The 14,278-nt window shown below is 45.8% G+C and overlaps 1 protein-coding gene across 1 annotated transcript in view; it reads left to right on the top strand.

The window, feature by feature from the left end:
• The window catches only part of NRXN3 (neurexin 3), a 1,814,506-nt gene that overhangs the window by 609,972 nt on the left and 1,190,256 nt on the right, over positions 1 to 14,278 (top strand). Inside the window, 1 exon segment of the mRNA XM_030213725.1 lies at positions 13,867 to 14,070. Within this exon segment, the coding sequence (XP_030069585.1) occupies positions 13,867 to 14,070 (204 nt within the window).

Genomic DNA, 14,278 nt, shown 5'->3' with positions numbered 1-14,278 from the left:
ACTATTCTGACACAATGAGAGAGAACGTTTCTGTAGTACATCAGATCCTATGTCCACTTTTCTAGCATCAAGCTTTGTATTAGTTAGAATGAGAATTTCCCAGGTGATCATAACTTCTTCCTTCTCTGCACATCCGTTTTTCTGGCAGGGATCAGTATGTAGTGGGAGTAGCTCCAACCCAATTAAGGCTATTCTGAAAACATTTGCCAAATACAGTATTTAAAATGTGAAAACTCTTGATAATGATGTTTTCTGTGTACACTTCCCATGGGATTGTGCGCCACGTAAAATTCAAAAATCGGGCCACCAAATAGCAGGTCTATCTTTGGCCGCTCTAAACTTAACCCACCAGCACTGAACATTGCCTTGGCCGGTTAAGTTTAAACTGACCAAAAACAAACCAGATATTCAGTGCTGACATTGAATTTCCCAGCTCACCACCGACCGTGGGAGTTAGTCCCCGTGGTCTGAATTCAGGCCCCTTGTCAGTAGTCTAGTGTTATATACTACAATTATCCTTAACTATTCCTAGATGTCAGGGTCCCTGCATGAGGCACAGGCAAGCAGCTACAGACTGAGATACTTTTAAAGTTTACTGCTAGCATAAAGTCATCCGGAAATCGCTGAAATCTAAATTTAGCATGTTTGTCTAGTGGGAAGGTTTTCACATTGCTGTGCCTGGATGATGGATAACCCCCCACATAAACAATAATTGTTGGTTAGGATCGGAGCCGGGACTGGTATACACCGGGGGGCCAGATCCACTCAATAACTCAGACCACTCCACAGTTATTGTTGTGAACCAACTGTTTACTAAAGTCACTTTATGGCAGTGAACTACACTGTGGTAAAGACAGTAACGCAAAGGCAACAGCAGGAAACAAAATATATACAAAGGGCTCATTTTCAAAGCAGAAAAACATCCAAAAAGCGGCAGATGGAATATTTTTTTTTGCCAATAACGACCAAATCACTATTTTCGAAACCTATTTTTAAGACGGTTTTCTATGCAGTTCATCTAAATCTCAAGGGGGCATGTCGGAGGTGTGTTTGGGCAGGACTAGGGCAGGCTTATGATTTAGATGTTTATCAGTGATAATGGAACATTGTAAAAATGTCCAGGGCAAAAAAAATATGACATTTTAGACTGGACATGTTTCAATGACAACTAAGTGCAAAATGTTGTCCAAACTGACCAGATGACCACTAGAGGGACAAAGGCATGACCCCTCCTTAATTCCCCAGTGGTCACTGACCCCCCCTCCCACCCACCTAAGAGGTAAAAGTGACAGTACATACATAGTAACATAGTAGATGACGGCAGATAAAAACCTCTACGGACCATCCAGTCTGCCCAACATGATAAACTCGTACGTGCTACTTTATATGTATACCTGACCTTGATTTGTCCTTGCCATTTTCATGGCACAGATCATAGAAGTCTGCCCAGTACTAGCTTTGCTTCCCAATTACCCGGCGTTGCCACCTAATCTCCGCAAAGCCTCTGTGGATCCATTCCTTCTAAACAGGATTCCTTTGTGTTTATCCCACACATTTTTGAATTCTGTTACTGTTTTCATCTCCACCTCCTCCAGTGGGAGAGCATTCCAAGTATCCACCACTCTCTTCCTGACTTTTTTTGCTTAGTCTGCCCCCCTTCAACCTCATTTCATGTCCTCTAGTTCTACCGCTTTCCCGTCTCCGGAAAAGTTTCGTATGTGGATTAATACCTTTCAAATATTTGAACGTCTGTATCATGTCACCCCTGTTTCTCCTTTCCTCCAAGGTATACATGTTCAGGTCAGCAAGTCTGTCCTCGTACGGTTTGCAACGCAAATCCCATACCATTTTCGTAGCTTTTCTTTGCACCACTTTTTACATCCTTAGCAAGATACGGCCTCCAAAACTGAACACAGTACTCCATGTGGGGCCTCACCAACGACTTATACAGGGGCATCAGCACCTCCTTTCTTCTGCTGGTCATACCTGTATCTATACAGCCTAGCAACCTTCTGGCTACGGCCACCGCCTTGTCACGCTGTTTTGTCACCTTCAGATACTATCACCCCAAGATCCCTCTCCTCAAGTGCATCACTTTGCAATTCTTTGCATTGAATTTTAATTGCCATTAAACAGGTTACCAGGCTCGATGTCAGCTTCACATATGATGCTTATTCCTTGGACAGCAGTAAGCAGGTCCATGGAGTAGCCCAGTGATCAGTGCAGTGGACTGTAGAGAAAGGGAGCCAGGCCCATGTTCCATTCTAACTGCTACACTTGCGGTGGATAGTGTAAGTCAGGAACAATACATTTTTTTTTTGCTATTCCTGGAGGGTACACAATACAAGGGGGTTATAATGGGATATGTACCTGGGTCCTTTTATGTGAAGTCCACAGCAGTCACCCTTAGGCTGCCGCACTGCTCTGCTGGGATGTCTGTGTGGCCAGTCTACTAAGATTCCTAGCCCCCAGACATCCTAATGGCTTATTTTGTACGTTTTTGCCTGGGACTTCTTTTTTTCAAAAACGGTACTAAAAGAAAGACGCACTGAGCACAAAATCATCTAGCAAACAGCGATTTTCGACACAAAAAGAGAGAATCGCTATGTTCGCCGCTCAAGTTTTGGAAATTTTCAGCAAAACATCCTAAATTGGACTTGAACGTCACATTGAAAATGACTCTCCATGTCTCTTAAGCTATTCATTCTCAACTCAGTTCTCAGAAGAAAGTCCAAATCTCTTACTCTCCTACTACTAAGGGTAGCAGGAAGCAAGATCCCAAAAAAGTTCAATACATTTTATACCGCTGAGCCCAGAAATAGCAGTGGATTTTCCCCAAGTCATTTTAATAATGGTCTATGAACTTTTCCTTTATGAAGCCGTCCAACCCTTTTTAAAACCTCGCTAAGCTAACCGCCTTTACCACACTCTCTGGCAACGAATTCCAGAGTTTAATTACACATTGAGTGATGAAACATTTCTCCAATTCACATGCCTCCTAATCCTAGTATTTTTGGAAAGAGTAAACGATTCACAACTACCCGTTCCACTCCACTCATTATTTTATAGACCTCTATCATATCTCCCTTCAGCCATCTTTTCTCCACGCTGAAGAGCCCTAGCCGCTTCAGCCTTTCCTCATAGGGAAGTTGTCCCATCCCCTTATCATTTTTGTCACCCTTCTCTGTACATTTTTTAATTCTGCTATATCTTTTTTGAGATGCAGTGACCAGAAATGAACACAATATTCTAGGTTTGGTCGCACCATGGAGCGATACAAAGGCATTATAACGTCCTCATTTTTGTTTTCCATTCCTTTCCTACTAATACCTAACTTTCTATTTGCTTTCCCTCCCATCCCCCCAAACTCACAGAAACAGAAGCCTGCGCGGCCGCATTGCTGATCTGCAAGGGCAGGCTTCTACATGGAATGTTGCTAGTGGAATAGCAACATTAACATTCCATGTAGAATCCCAAATAGGGAAAGGGAAATGTGACTTGATATACTGCCTTTCTGAGGGTTTTTGCAACTACATTCAAAGCGGTTTACATATATTCAGGTACTTATTTTGTACCAGGGGCAATGGAGGGTTAAGTGACCTGCCCAGAGTCACAAGGAGCTGCAATGGGAATTGAACTCAGTTCCCCAGAATCAGAGTCCGCTGCACTAACCACTAGGCTACTCTTCCACTCCACTCCACTCCTCCACTTATTCAAATTAACATTCGAATAAGTGAATCACTGTGCTATACGGAACTGCTATTAGATAAAGTATATATATCACACTGTGACATGTTTTGTCTCAGATCGTGCCATTTATTTCTTCTGGTCCTTAAATGCCATGGTGGAGAGCTATATACAGTATTAGAGAGCATGGGACTGGCTGTATTTCAGGCTATGGCTCCTATGATTCAGGATGTCACATTCCTGGAAGCTGCTTGTTCAGTTGCGTCTGTGCCACAGATTCTAAATGATTTATTTCAAGATTGATTTCCGTTGTATTAAAACTGCATTTTGGAGGACTTTTTGAGTGATCACATTGACCGTATTTTTGGAAAATTCAAGACCGAGTTCCAACAGAAGGAGAATACTGATGGAATGATTGAAATCCTCTGTGGTATTTGATGATGCTCCGCATATAATCTGTTTGCATTGATTTAAATAAGCGGGGGTTGATTTTGATTGGAGACACAGTTACTGTCATAAGAGTTCAATAAGGAAGATGGTCGCCCTTCTCTTTCGAAAATTCACCTGATAGTCTACCGCGCTAGAGCCCTCTGAGCGTTCTACGCTCGCTAACGCCGGTGTCAATCGCCTCAAGCGCCGGCGTTCTGTTTTGCGCGTCGGCCCACGGGAGGGGGAGAAGAGAAGAGAATGCCGAGAGCAAGATTAAATAGAGCAGAGAAAGATGTGAGGAGGGAGAAAATGGCTGCTTGCACTGAAGGCTTTTCATTTTGCTTTCAAATTGATTTTCTTAGCACGGTCCTGCCTTGCGGTTTGACCAGGGAGTGTCAGCGACTGGCTGCTTGCTGCGCTCTCGCTATGGAATGAGAACTGGCAGAGATCCAGATGCAAAATAGCAGGAAGGTAATTGCTCATAATAAAGTGTTGATTTCTAGAGATCTGTCTCTACACTCGGCACTAGCTTTTTGCTTCAACCCCATATCTCAGCTCGGTCTAGGTAACAGAGTGAGCTGATGGGTTCAGGCAAGTTTGGAAATTGGAGATTAGGGGAGCAGCTCTGAGTCAGTCCGGTAGCAAGTTTGTTTGGGAAGGGAGAAGCTCCCCACCCCCACCTCCGAGCTGCTTACTGCATGCACGCATTGAAGGAACGCTTCCCCCTCATTTCCAGGAAAATAACTTCTCAGGACTTGGTGATCAGACAGAAGACTCAGTGGGACTAGAGAGGGTTCTGTACATTTGTAGGATTCAATGGAGGCTTACAGATTAGATGGTTGTCAAACACTCCAATGAAAGCCATGAATATTCTTTTTTTTTTGTTTTTGTTACATTTATATCCCACGCTTTCCCACTCATGGCAGGCTCAATGCAGCTTACAGGTACTTATTTGTACCTGGGGCAATGGAGGGTTAAGTGACTTGCCCAGAGTCACAAGGAGCTGCCTGTTCCTGAAGTGGGACTCAAACTCAGTTCCTCAGGACCAAGGTCCACCACCCTAACCACTAGGCCACTCCTCCACTGTTGCTACTATTTGAGATTCTACATGGAATGTTGCTATTCCACTAGCGAAGTCGGCCCTTGCAGATCACCAATGTGGCTGCGCAGGCTTCTGCTTCTGTGAGTCTGACGTGGACGTCAGACTCACAGAAACAGAAGCCTGCACAGCCTTCTACATGGAATGTTGCTAGTGGAATAGCAACATTCCATGTAGAATCTCCAATAGTATCTATTTTATTTTTGTTACATTTGTACCCTGCGCTTTCCCACTCATGGCAGGCTCAATGCGGCTTACATGGGGCAGTGGAGGGTTAAGTGACTTGCCCAGAGTCACAAGAAGCTGCCTGTGCCTGAAGTGGGACTCAAACTCAGTTCCTCAGGACCAAAGTCCACCACTCTAACCATTAGGCCACTCCTCCACTGTTGCTACTATTTGAGATTCTACATGGAATGTTGCTATTCCACTAGCAACATTCCATGTAGAAGTCGGCCCTTGCAGATCACCAATGTGGCCGCGCAGGCTTCTACATGGAATGTTGCTAGTGGAATAGCAACATTCCATGTATAATCTCCAATAGTAACAACATTCCATGTAGAATCTCCAATAGTATCTATTTTATTTTTGTTACATTTGTACCCTGCACTTTTCCACTCATGGCAGGCTCAATGCGGCTTACATGGGGCGATGGAGGGTTAAGTGACTTGCCCAGAGTCACAAGGAGCTGCCTGTGCCTGAAGTGGGAATCGAACTCAGTTCCTCAGGACCAAAGTCCACCACCCTAACCTCTAGGCCACTACTCCACTATTTCTCTATTGGGGGTCACGTTTTATGTTTTGTAATGCTCAGAGGGCCAAAACATGCACCATCTTATTTTGATGCATGTTTTGTCAGATAGTTCCAAAATATAACAGTGTATCATCATCCCCCCCCCCCCACTCCCCATTCTTCACCCACTCTCTCTCTCTCTCTCTCTCATTCATGAAACCCCTCCCCCCCAGCCTTCAGCCAGTCTCTCTCACGCATGTAACCCCCCCCAGCCTTCAGTCAGTCTCTCTCGCTCATGTAACCCCCTAGCCTTCAGCCAGTCTCTCTCGCTCATGTAACCCCCCCAGCCTTCAGTCAGTCTCTCTCGCTCATGTAACCCCCTCAGCCTTCAGTCAGTCTCTCTCACTCATGTAACCCCCCCCCCCAGCCTTCAGTCAGTCTCTCTCGCTCATGTAACCCCCCCAGCCTTCAGCCAGTCTCTCTCGCTCATGTAACCCCCCCCCCAGCCTTCAGTCAGTCTCTCTCACTCATGTAACCCCCCCAGCCTTCAGTCAGTCTCTCTCGCTCATGTAACCCCCCCAGCCTTCAGCCAGTCTCTCTCGCTCATATAACCCCCCCCAGCCTTCAGTCAGTCTCTCTCGCTGATGTAACCCCCCCAGCCTTCAGCCAGTCTCTCTCGCTCATGTAACCCCCCCAGCCTTCAGTCAGTCTCTCTCGCTGATGTAACCCGCCAGCCTTCAGCCAGTCTCTCTCACTCATGTAACCCCCCCCCCCCCCAGCCTTCATCACCTATTTTCCTTTACAGAAGATGGAGGAGTGGCCTAATGGTCAGTGCAGTGGCCTGAGAACCTGGGGAACTGGGTTCAATTCCCACTGCAGCTGTTTGTGACCTTAGGCAAGTCACTTAACTCTTCATTGCCTCAGGTACAAAATTGTTAAACTGTGAGTCCTCTAGGGACAGAGAAAATACCTGCATATAATGTGCACAGCGCTGCGTACGTCTAGAACCACTATAGTACTGATTAATAGTAGTAGAATATGTGGAAATCAGGCCCCTTTGGGCGTCTGTATGTAGACACACAGTTAAGGAATTATCCCCTTAACCCCTTCATTCTATAAACTTGTGTGCACAATTTGCTGCTCAGCACACAAGTTATAGAATACCGCCAGTTACATGCGTAATTTAGTTGTTAAATTAGCTGCTGATTGACGTTAAAAATCAATTGATTATAATTGGTGTTAAGTAGCGCTAAATAGCACTAACAATTTTGCACGTTACTGCCCTTAGTTGGTATTCTAGAAATAGCGTGCACAAAATGAATAGCAAGGGGGTGTGGACCTGGGAGGGGCACGGGTGGGTCAGGGGCATGGACATGAGAGGAGTATGGGTGGGTGAGGGGTGTGGTTATGGGAGGGGCATGGGTGGGGTGTGGGAGGGTCAATGGGTTGGACATGAGGGGGGCATGGGTGGGTCAGGGTTATGGACCTGGAAGGGGGGTGAGTCAGGGTTATGAACCTGGAAGGGGGGTGGGTGATTCAGGGGTGTGGACCTGGATGGGGAATGGGTGGTTCAGAGGTGTAGACATGGGAGGGGCATGGGCGGGCCAGGGGCATGGATATGGGAGGGGGGATGGGTGGGTCAGGGTTGTGGACCTGAGAGGGGCACAGGTGGGACAGGGGCATGGACATGGGAGGAGCATGGGCAGGTGATGGGTGTGAACATGGGAGGGGCGTGGGAGGGTCAAGGGGGTGGACATAGGAGAGGCATGGGTGGATCATGGGTGTGGACCTGGAGGGGGATGGGCGGGTCATGGCGTGGACCTAGGAGGGGCATGGGAAGGTCAGGGGTGTGGACCTGAGAAGGGCATGGGTGGGGACTTGGAAGGATCATGAGTGGCTCAGGCTGTGGATCTGGAAGGGTAGTGTGCATTTTGGGGATGTGAACTTGGGAGGGGGGCAGGCCTAGCACTTCTGTGCACAGGTTTATAGAATTACTGTCAGTTTTGCATCTACCTATGCTGGCTGGATGGCTGATGTAAGTGCCTGAGCTAACATTAGGTATGTAAATGTGAACTGAAACTAGTGTTCTGTAATGGCAATCACATGCATAATTGCTGATAAATTTGTGCTTAGCATCCTGGCGCCTCACTTTAGACGACCTGTACAGAATTCGCCGCTTTGTGTCTTCAGCCTCCCTGTGTTTGACATCCGCATAGGCTTCCTCTGCAGTTCTGCTCTGTGACACTCTCTCTTGCAGTGCATCATGGGAACCTTATGGGGCTGCTCTCCTGTCCCATCCCCAAAACACTGCATTATTTGTAATCCTTGATTAGACCTATTTGAAATCAGGGCTGCAGTTCCCAAAATGCATGAAAGCGAGGTTGTCAGAACTCCAGGAACGGCCTAAAATCTCCTTCCTCGAACCGGTCGACTTGGCAACTCTGATTGCATCGCTTTTAAAATAGAACTGCTTGTCAAACGAGGTATGAGAAGAGTATTAAAACGGCCGTGTGGAAATTGTAGGCTTTGCACGTGGTGAGACCTTTCCTTCTGTCTGTCTCTAAGCTGCTCAGCGCTGCAGTGCTGTTTTCCCAAATATGACCAGGGATGAACGCTTGGGGTGAGACCAGGGCACATTATACTGCAGAGCTGGAGAAACTGCCTTCATTTCCATCTGCCCTGTCTCCTTCTCTTCCTCTGCTTTCCTTACCTCACCTCCCCATCTGGCTGTCCTCTTGCTCTTCTCCCTCTCTCCTTCCCTCCCATCCCATAACCTGCCGTTTCATCCCAGGCACATCAGAGCTGAAAGCGTCCAAAGAGCCATTTCATGCTTGGTTGTGTTCACTAATGCCATCCAGCACTGGAGAAGCAGTGCTTTTTATATGCTCTCCATATACAGAGACATGTGTAGGCTGGCTGTGAGCAATCTCAGGGTCTGGGAGTGCAGCTCTGCTGGACCCTGTCATATTTCTTCCCGGAGAGGAGAGAGCTGTCACACATGATTGCAAAGGGGAGGGGGGCAGGGGACAGCCAGAGCTGGGATGCTGCCAAGGGCAGCTGGATATGATAGGGAGGCACCTCCAGTAATACCGAGAGGGTGAGGTAGGCAAGGAAGAATGATGAGATGGAATAAGAAGCTCCCTGATAATGAGAAACTGAAGAGCAGAAAACCCGGGGGGGGGGGGGGGGGGGGTCGAGCCATGCCATGCAATAAAAAGCAAGTTCTGATCTGCATCACGTAGAAATAGGTTGTTACATCCTATGAACTCTCTTTGGCATGATGCACGTCCTATGGCGAGTGTTCTCGATAAATGTAAGAGACTGAGATCACACGCCGCATACTTAGGAGCGAGGGGATCAGTATTTAAAGCAATTTAACCAGCCGGGAGAGGCTCCTGGTTGTTTTAATCCCTTGTGCGGGGCTCTCCGGTGACATTCAGCAGCACTTAACCAGGTAGTGCGACTGAATCTCCCCTCTAACCACCTAAGCCAAAGCCGGCTACCCTTATGGGTGAAGGGGGGGGGCAGCTACATGTGGGTACAGTGGGTTTTGGGAGGGGTTTGTAGGGCTCCCATTTACCACCACAAGTGTAACAGGTAGGGGGGGATGGGCCTGGGTCCACCTGCCTCTGAAGTGCACTGCATCCACTAAAAACTGCTCCAGGGACCTGAATACTGCTGTCAGGGAGCTGGGTATGACATTTCAGGCTGGCATACAGGCTGGCAAAAAAAGTTTTAAAAGTTATTTTTTTGAGGGTGGGAGGGGGTTAGTAACCACTGGGGGAGTCAGGGGAGGTCATCTCTGATTCTCTCCGGTGGTCATCTGGTCAGTTTGGGCACTTTTTTGGGACTTGGACCTGAAAAAAAAGGGACCAAGCAAAGTTGGCCAAATGCTCGTCAGGGCGGGCTTTCTTTTTTCCATTATCGGGCAAAGCCGGCCATCTTGTATCACGCCCCCGTCCCGCCTTCTGCACCCTGCCGACACGCCCCCTTGAAGTTTAGCCGACTCCGCGACGGACTGCAGTTGAGGCCGGCCAAAATCGGCTTTCGGTTATGCTGATTTCGCTGGCCTTGAGAGATGTCCGGCCATCTCCCAATTTTTGTCGGAAGACGGCTGGCCTTCTCTTTCGAAAATAAGCTGGTTGGTGATCCACTTGAGAACTGTGGTTTGGCTTCTTCCACTCTTGTGGTTTCTTTGTTACCTTCTGTGGAAGACATTTTTTTCCTGTTTGTACTATCTGCAAATTTAAAACAACACCTGTAAGGGCAAATTCTGGGAACTCTCCCAGAGGTTGCCACGTTAAATTTGTAGCTGCCACACAGTAAAGTCTCATGCTAACTACAAATTCTACTGTAGCTTAGCAAAAAGACACCATGGTCTGACAGAAATATACTTTTGCTTCATTGCACAGTAAACTTTTGCGCTTGCCACATTCGCCCAGAAAGGCCTTGGAAACCCCTTCATTTCACTTAGATTTTCTGTTCATTTTGAGTTGTTTCGTTTTCCTCTCACTTCTCACGTTCTAGCACATGTCAGATTTAGCACTAAACGACAGAAGTAAAAGCAAAACAATAGTTTTGTTGTTTATTTGTCATGTTTCACAAGTCAAATGAGGCAAAACCTTGTTTCCCTAACGCAGTCCCAACTCATTGCAATAAACCTGAAAGCAGACTTCATATTAACTATTTCTGTCAGCTGGATTGTGTCTAGATTCAGCTTCTCTCCTGCTGCTCTTACTAATTGACGGTAAAAGTCAGTCACTCCTTAAAGAACTGCGTTCAAGGGAGCGGGAAGTGACCTAATCCTCTGCTAAGTCCGTGTTCTAGGCTTCTTAATCATTTTAGTTTTTAATCTGAGGTTTGGCTTTAACAGTTTTGTTTGAATGTTGACTCGGACATAAAAATGAACCTTAGATCTGCACAGTTGTCTGGAGTGACCTCGGGTTCAGGTTCTTGCCCCTGCTGTTGGATCTGGGATGCTGATGCTGATGTAGCCCTTTCAGGCTCTCTGAAGGGAGCCCAGTGGCACCCAGTAGCCATTGAGACAGCAGTAAAGCTGTGGAGAAGGAACTGCAACCAGAGGGTGGCACTGACGGACTGGACCTGTTCTCTATATGGGCAAGAGAGTGGGGAAGTGCCATGAGGATGAGGCTAGTGGTTGGTGGATGAGGGAGGGGGGGAAGTGCCATGAAGATGAGGCTGGTTGTTGGTGGATAAGGGAGTGGGGAAGTACCAGGAAGATGAGGCTGGTGGTTGGTGGATGAGGGAGGGGGGGGGGGAAGTACGCCTTGTAGCGCTATAGAAATGATAAATAGTAGTAGTAGTAGTAAGTACCAGGAAGATGAGGCTGGCGATTAAGAACATAATGTAAGAACATAAGTGTTGCCATACTAGGATAGACTGAAGGTCCATCAAGCCCAGTATTCTGTTTCCAGAAATGGACAATCTAGGTCACAAGTACCTGGCAAGATTCCAGAACAGTAAAACAGATTTTTATGCTGCTTATCCTAGAAATAAGCAGTGGATTTTCCCAAGTCCATCATAATAATGGCTTATGGGCTTTTAGGAAATTATCCAAACCTTTTTTAAACCCTGCTAAGCTAACAGCTTTTACCACATTCTTTGGCAACTAATTCCAAAGTTTAATTCGACATTGAGTGAAGAAATATTTTCTCTGGTTTGTTTTAAATTTACTACTTAGTAGCTTCATTACGTGCCTCTTAGTCTCACTATTTTTGGAAAGAGTGAACAAGCGATTCACGTCTACCCGTTCTACTCCACTCATTATTTTATTGACCTCCATCATATCCCCCTTAGCCTTCTCTTCTCCAAGGTGAATAACCCTCGCTGCTTTAGCCTTTCCTCATAAGGAAATCATCCCATCTCCTTTATCATTTTCATCGCCCTTCTCTGTACTTTTTCTAATTCTGCTGTATCTTGTTTGAGATGCAATGACCAGATTTGCACACATATACTATTTAATAGTTTAATTTTAATAAGCACATTATATATATATGAATTACATTACATTAGAAAGTATGGGACAAATAACTGTTTATGTTGTATGTTGGAGTGTATCTCTTAATTAACATTGAGAAATTATTGTAAAATTGTTTCATTTTATGTCATTTTTACATCATTTTTTACTTATCTGACTTCTACGAAATATATGTATATACGAGCATAAGCCAGTGGAGGAGTGGCCTAGTGGTTAGAGCACCGGTCTTGCAATCCAGAGGTGGCCAGTTCAAATCCCACTGCTGCTCCTTGGGCAAGTCACTTAACCCTCCATTGCCTCAGGTACAAACTTAGATTGTGAGCCCTCCTGGGACACAGAAATATCCAGTGTACCTAAATGTAACTCACCTTGAGCTACTACTGACAAAGGTGTGAGCAAAATCTAAATAAATAAAGATTCTAGAATTCTAAAGAATAACAAGATTCCATGCAGAATCTCAAACAGTAGCAACATTCCATGTAGAACCCTAAAGACTAACAAGTGGAGGAGTGGCCTAGTGGTTAGAGCACCAGTCTTGCAATCCAGAGGTGGCAGGTTCAAATTCCACTGCTGCTCCTTGTGATCTTGGGCAAGTCACTTAACCCTCCATTGCCTCAGGTACAAACTTAGATTGTGAGCCCTCCTGGGACAGAGAAATATCCAGAGTACCTGAATGTAACTCACCTTGAGCTACTACTGAAAAAGGGGTGAGCACAATCTAAATAAATAATTGGCACGCCAAAAGTGTAACACACCATCAATTACAACTGCCTGTGCAACTTACTTGATTTTGTAATGTAAGCACATCGGTTGGCACCCCTGCCTGTTCTGTGTTCATTGACAAGCCCCCCCCTAGCCCTTATGCAGCAAAGCAGTCACCTCTACCTTTACAGAATGCCTCTTAGCACACAGTTTTCTTGACAGTGATGCTTGGAAGTGGTGTGGGACTGCAGTTTCTAGAAATACCTCCTTTCTGTGAGTAGAAATATTTTGGACCTATATGTGATGAACAAACTTACCCTCCCTGTGGCCAAACTTCTGGTCTATAATTGCAGGGTTCTGGAAGGAGCCTTAGTGAGGGCCCTTGGCCGAGATTGGACAGTACAATGGCTGGAAGGGATAGGGAGGGGGGGGGGGAAGTTCCCCTTTAATTGCTCATTGCTCCAGATCCCAGCATTGGTGCTGATTGAACCAGAAGCTTGAAGCAACAGGGAAAGCTACAAGTAAAACACAAAGCAAAGCAACTAGTATAATGTGTTAGCAAAGTCTGCTGAGGTTTCCTTACAACACAATTAATTCTGAAGGGAGAAACGGGAAGGCACAGAGAATACAGACAGATGAACCTTTCTCAATGAAATCAATAGAAATCAAACAAAATAAGACATGGAAAAGAAAATAAGATGATACCTTTTTTATTGGACATAACTTAATACATTTCTTGATTAGCTTTCGAAGGTTGCCCTTCTTCATCAGATCAGAAATGAGGGACTGTTATATACACTGTCAGCTAGCACATTTGCTTATTTCCGATCTGATGAAGAAGGGCAACCTTCGAAAGCTAATCAAGAAATGTATTAAGTTATGTTCAATGAAATCACAAATCTGAAAGATACCATGTTTATGGACCTTTAAAGCATCTTGAGTTTGATCACTTTTTAAAGGATCATTAAATAGATGTTCTCTTGAGATTTTATGTTTACACAGATTCCTTCTTCAGATTGACATTGAAATAGGACAGAAAGTTAACTTTAGAGTCCATTGCTGGTTACGGAGATGTATTAGTAGAAGCAGGCCCATCGAGAGATTCAGAAGAAGGAATGAAACCCTCTTTTTCAGCCTGGTTGTTATAAGATGTTGTGCCATGACTCTGAAATATAGTCTGACTATGTCCTTTCCTCTTTCTCTGTCTACTTGTGACCCACAGAGGCTTCCATCCTGAGCTACGATGGGAGCATGTACATGAAAATTGTGATGCCCGTGGTCATGCACACAGAGGCAGAAGACGTGTCCTTCCGCTTCATGTCCCAACGTGCCTACGGCCTGCTGGTGGCCACTACCTCGCGGGACTCAGCTGACACGCTTCGCCTGGAGTTGGATGGGGGTCGTGTCAAGCTGACGGTCAACCTAGGTATTGTATGAAGCGGCTGAGTTCTATCAGGGAATGGCGGGGTGGGTCTGGACTCTTTTAAACGTCACTGTGGTGAAACCTTTCACGGGGTCCTTTTAATGTGCTGCATGCAGCTGTGCTGTGTACATTGATGACGAAAGGGCTGACCATGTGTGTTGGAGTTTTTGGAGATGTTTGGTTGTTTTCTTTTTTTTTTCATATTGTATTT

Source organism: Microcaecilia unicolor, chromosome 9 (genome assembly GCF_901765095.1).
Source record: "Microcaecilia unicolor chromosome 9, aMicUni1.1, whole genome shotgun sequence".
Classification (NCBI taxonomy): domain Eukaryota; kingdom Metazoa; phylum Chordata; class Amphibia; order Gymnophiona; family Siphonopidae; genus Microcaecilia; species Microcaecilia unicolor.
This window is presented reverse-complemented; position numbering and strand designations above follow the sequence as displayed.